The sequence below is a fragment of the Physcomitrium patens genome, chromosome 6 (assembly GCF_059467195.1).
Source record: "Physcomitrium patens ecotype Gransden chromosome 6, ASM5946719v1, whole genome shotgun sequence".
Taxonomy (NCBI): domain Eukaryota; kingdom Viridiplantae; phylum Streptophyta; class Bryopsida; order Funariales; family Funariaceae; genus Physcomitrium; species Physcomitrium patens.
The window spans coordinates 20,222,743-20,228,363 of record NC_143415.1 but is presented as its reverse complement, the minus strand read 5'-3'; the positions used below and the strand labels follow the sequence as shown (position 1 = coordinate 20,228,363).

Below are 5,621 nucleotides of genomic sequence, written 5' to 3'. Positions count from 1 at the left end.
AATTATCTTGAGCTTTTGACCTTCAAACTAATGGACAAAGAGAATAGTTAAATCAAGTTTTAGAACAATATTTGAGGTATACCATCAATTATCAACAAGATGATTGGACAACTCTTTTGCCATTGACAGAATTTGCTAACAATAATTTGGTACATTCTTCTATTTAACAAACACCTTTCTTCGCCAATTACACTTATAAGCCACGATTTGATACTTTTGACTTTTCAAAAGTTGATAATCCTGCAGCAGAAGATGTGGCAAATCAATTGTCAAAGCTACATACAACAATAAAGGTATAATTAAAAAAAAATCAAGAACGACAAAAAATCAATGCAAATACCTATCACAAGGAACAACTTCAATTCCATGTAGGGGATAAGGTATGGTTATTTCATCATAATATTAAAACTATTTGTCTTTGTGACAAGTTGGATTATCATAGGCTTGGATTATTTTCCATTTGTGAACAGATTAATCTAGTTACTTATTGATTACACCTATCGAAGTCTATGAAAATCCATCCTGTGTTCTATGTATCTTTACTTGAGCCATACAAGACAATGGATATACAAGGAAAGAGACAAATACCACCACCTCTTATAGAAGTAGACAATAATGAAGAATTTGAGGTAGAAGAAGGCTTAGATTCAAGGCGGTGCCAAAATAAGTTAGAATATCTAGTACATTGGCATGGATATGAAATTAATAAATGCATATAGGAGCTATCCAAGAATCTAGCAAATGCATCAACCAAATTTAAAGCTTTTTATGAATGACATCCATCAAAACCAAGATCAAAAGTCAAGAAATTCTTTGCTATAAAGCAAAGTAAGCCCAATGGAGATTTCATTCTATCTTGTATCATTGTGTCTTTGGATTTTTTAGTACTTAGGAGATAGAGAACAACAACCATTAGATTCAATTCAAGAGCTACTATTTGCTAAGCTACTAGACTAGACATTGCGACTATTATAACCTTTGAGACGGTGAAATTGAGATGAAGACCCTCAAGAATGACATGTTCTTCCTCAAATAGATGGCGAGATACAATGCGTTTGGTACCACAACCTTGGAAAGAACTCCTGATGTTTAGTGATACTTTTAGAGGTAGGAACCACTCTTAATGGTATTAATAATGTTTTTTTTTAAAGAAGTTATGAACCCCTCAATAATGATCAAATATCAAGATGGTCTTCTCATTCTAGTATGGGACATTATTGATGCTTGAGGGAACCTATCAACTACCTTCGAAGAGAATAAAGATCAAAGTATGTGGCAAATATAGTTTGGTGCATCTTGGACTTCATCAATATATAATCACCGCTCCTCGTCGCACTCATCCCTAGAAGGGGAGGTAATATCACAGACATATATATTTATCTTGATAATTATCTAGATAATAAGAATAGGTTGAAATAAGTCAAAGTAAATAAATATGATAATATCTTGTGGAAAGGTTTCTAGAAGCTTTATAGATGTTGCTTTGCCTTTATACATGTCTATAGATGATTGGTAGGTTGAAAACTTGGCCAATAAGGAGGGCATGTGTTGACATGTTGAGCACTTGTAGTACAACTTGGACATATAGTGCACACCAAGAAAACTTGTCTTGCAAATTAGACATGTGTCCTACAAATTGGACGCATATTAGAGGTCCTATAGCATGTTGCCACATATTTCTTAGTTAAGTAGAATATATAGATGCAAGAGTGAGGCCTTCCTCATTCTTGTCAACTTCTTTCTTGCTTTTAGTCTAGTTTCAAAAGTCTTATGTTTTCTAATTTTTGACAATAGCCATTCCAGTTCTTCCTTGAATATACATACTTTCTTCTATTTTGTCACTTTCTTTTTGATACAGATTCCACAAGTTTATGTATCTTCTTCTTGATTGTGTCCTTGACAGGCACACATATAGGAAACTTATCTTGCAAGTTAAGATATGTGTCTTGCAAAGTCAACACGTTTTGGAAGTCCTATAAGACATTGCCACATAGTTCCTAGTTAAGAATTTATATGGAGACAAGAATGAAGCCTTCTTCACTCTTATCAACGCCTTTTTAGTTATTAGTCTTGTTTAAAAACTTTCTAGTCTCCTTTTTTTTGGCAATAACTATTCTTATTCAATATTATATCATCTTTGAATGACTTTTTAGTTCCTTTCACTAATACAAGAATATATTGAGGATTTTCTTTCTTTGAGATTTTTGTCCTTGTTACATATAAAAATATCAAATTTTTATTTTTTACTTTTTATTATCCAAATATGAGCTTTTGTACAAATTCTATTGTGTTCTACATTATAAGATTAAAATTTAAATAAAATTCATTTAAATTATCCAATATTAAATCTTGTATAATTTTATTTTATTATTTTATAGTATTAATAAATCATATATAATATTATAGCTTTATTTTAGAAATCTTTGTTTGAAATCATTAATATTATAAAATATATTTTGATATTATAGCAATAAAATCTATGTTTTAAAAAATTGTGATCATTGACTATAATTGTTGCATTTGATAATTTTATTACATAATTAAATATACAATAAATTTAATTAGTTTTTAAATATTTTAAATAGTAACTATAAAATATATAATATGGTCCATGTTAGAATCTAAACACACTAATTAAGTTGTTTAATTAACTTACAAATCATCATCTTTTTATTTCTATACATTTCAAAAGTACTTTGACCTAGAAACCCTCAAACATAAAAAGCCAACTAAGAATGAGTTTTTAATTTCAATCAATCAAAAAGTTTAAAAGTTGTGATCTATCTTCTCCTCTAAATCTAAGCACCTCATTAGTATTGAGCAATTCAAAGATATGCACTTTTAATAAAAAATTATTCAAAACAAACTGCAATTTCCAATGTCGTATAAAAAGTATATATCAAAAACACTCTTTGTTGAGTTGACTCGGCGTGGATAGGCGCTGACCAATTCGGTCAAAAGAATAATTTCTTACTGCTGTCTGTGAATCAGAAAAACATGGATCGATGGTTTTACAAAGAATGAAAAATAACTAACTAAATAAATAAATAAAAATACTCTACCCATCCTACACTAGAAACGGAGCAATGTGCTCGGCGGCGAAAATTGTGTTGTGTTTCTCATGTGTCGGTGAACCAAGGGGGACAACATCGGCTGAGGGGAATTCACGGCGGAGTCCTTCAACAAGTCTACGAAGAGCTCGGCGCATATTCAACGAAAGAATTGTTGAATGATATAACTACTTGGGGATTTCTGAGTTCATCCCTTCTACTATATGAGTTTGTTGAGCTGAATTCGGCAAGTGCTGAAGCAAAATTGCACCTACAATTTGAAGACAAGCAGGATCAGGTGAAGCTCCAGAGATTGTGGTGGAACTGATCGTTGTGGTCGTCGGAAGTGTCGCTGCCCGGCGGATGTGATTCGGAAGGAGGGTCGTCATGGAACGCAATGGAGTCCATGACAGGGGTAACAACATCCGATGGCAGCATCAGTTCAGAGAGGTATGCTAAAGCGTCGGCATCCAGTGGCTCGAAGTACCCTAGTTCGGCGTTGATCCAGTCTTCCATATCTGTCGCTATGCTTTTCGATTCTAGCACTGGGAAGGTGAAGTGTGCAGAGCTTTGTTGCGATGCAGTGTCGGGCGGGGAAGAGGAGGAGTAGAATTGATGTGGATGCAGGGAATTGCTATCGATGATGTTTTCCTGCGGTGACGGTGATGTAGTTCGAGTAGCTCCGGCATGTAGTTGATTTAGTAGTGGTGGGCAGGCTGCCGCGGCGGCGGCTGCGGCTGCTTGCACGTCCCGGGGCGTGGAGCAGAGAGGGAGGTCAGACGGAGGTGTGTCAGGGAAGTTGAGAGGGGCTGATGGGCCTCGCAAGCACACGACAGCGGCGTCGTACGCCTTGGCAGCCATCTCAGCGGTGGGAAAAGATCCTAGCCAAATGCGAGACCTCTTGTTTGGCTCTCGAATCTCCGAGACCCATTTGCCCCACGCCCTCATGCGTACGCCCTTGTACACCTTGCCACTGCCCGGGGGTGACGTCGATGTTGAGGTGGTGTTGTGAATTTGCTTCCCTTGCGAAGGCTTCTTAGAAACGGAGGTGGGTGCCATCCGAGGCGCCAACAAAACTCTTGCTCTCTTCGCACTGAGAGGCTGCGGATCTGGTGCTTTCTCCACCATTTCTGCGCCCTCCAATTTCCTAACCCGCGCAATTTCTCTCAACCGTGGTATCTCCCTGCAGTCTTTAGGACCACGACGCCAAAAGAACAGAGTATGCAATTAACCTTTGTATCGAAATCCTTCCACCACCTTTAGCTATCCCGCCGTAGCATACTGTGATTACGTCTTCTTATATGCATTCACCACTGCAATCATTTTCTCATAATCCCAGGTTGATCTACACGAACATTTGGATCCTGTACCAAGCCTCTTAACATTGTCATAGAATCGCCTGCAACCAAGTAAAGCATCGAGGCGATTTAAACTCTTCAATCTCCAGCCAATATGTACCAGTCACTGCGCTGGTGTGAATACAATAAGGAAGAAAAAACAAAACCCCAGTGAACTCCACTGACTAGAACCCCCAATTAAGCCAGATTATGCAGGTTGTTAATAAATCAGCTGCTAGCTGTGCAGGGCGCAAGCATCCGTGTCGGAGTGACTACGAAACACCTATCTGCATTCCCTACTATTTCTTCCTTTTGTAGCGATTCCCAGTTCCTGCAGGGAGGGGTACGTTGTCCAATGTCCCTGAAGAGAGGGATGAGGCTTGCACTGGATTGAAATTTTGTACACAAGCCACTCCATTAAGTAGGGGAGGCAGCAGTGCTGCCGTCTGAGTTGCACCCCAAACCCTCAACACGGAGTATGGGAGCGCGTCTAGAGGGGCCCAAGCGGCTGCAAAACCCAACACATGTGTCTGGGGGAGTCGTGTCTTGGTTTGCGCTTCCACAGCATCCTTGAGATGCGTGGCCTTATTTGGCGTGTTTGACAGCTAGTGGGACTTGTAAACTCACTCTTCGACAATCAATTGGCAACCACTGGTGCCACCTGGTGCCGACGCGTTGATTCCCTGTCCTGCACAGTAACTCTCGTTTTTCAAGTTCATGGAAATGCTGGGAAAATTAACGAATGTTGAGATTGTAGGCACCTCACCACCACCTGAATCCAACTCACTCCCAAATCACGTGTGTACTGCGTAGTCGAAACCAGGTGTAGACTCTATGCCTCGGGATTTCGGGGTCCCAAAGCATCGACCTCGGATACAACGGGACCCAGCACTTCCAGATTCTATGACGGGTTATGAATCCTCGGAGCAGTGGATTGACGATGCTGTACTGCTCACCACTTGTTTCCAGCAATGAAGTACCAGCGCCAGACACTGCCTTTGGATTATTATTCATCTTTATTTGGCTGTGATCATGATGAGAGTAGGGCTTCTCGACAACTGTGAGGCGCCGCCAACTGTCTCGTCCCAAGGCTTCAGAAATGCATCGACGTTGTGGACTCATCAATGAATGAAAGGCTTTTCCGTAATTAAGCTTTACAAATCTCATATGCTCACACAATCGGTCTACTATTATGGGTAGGTGTGAGGGTGTCATCATCCGAGAATAGATAGGA

The 5,621-nt window shown here is 39.2% G+C and overlaps 1 protein-coding gene across 1 annotated transcript; it reads right to left on the bottom strand.

Moving 5' to 3' along the window:
- Nucleotides 1-2,933: 2,933 nt before the first annotated feature.
- Nucleotides 2,934-4,940, bottom strand: LOC112283334 (uncharacterized). Its single transcript, XM_024521910.3, has one exon. It carries the CDS (start codon nucleotides 4,176-4,178, stop codon nucleotides 3,345-3,347), a length of 834 nt encoding a protein of 277 aa, XP_024377678.1. The 5' UTR covers nucleotides 4,179-4,940; the 3' UTR covers nucleotides 2,934-3,344.
- Between the last annotated feature and the right edge of the window lie 681 nt (nucleotides 4,941-5,621).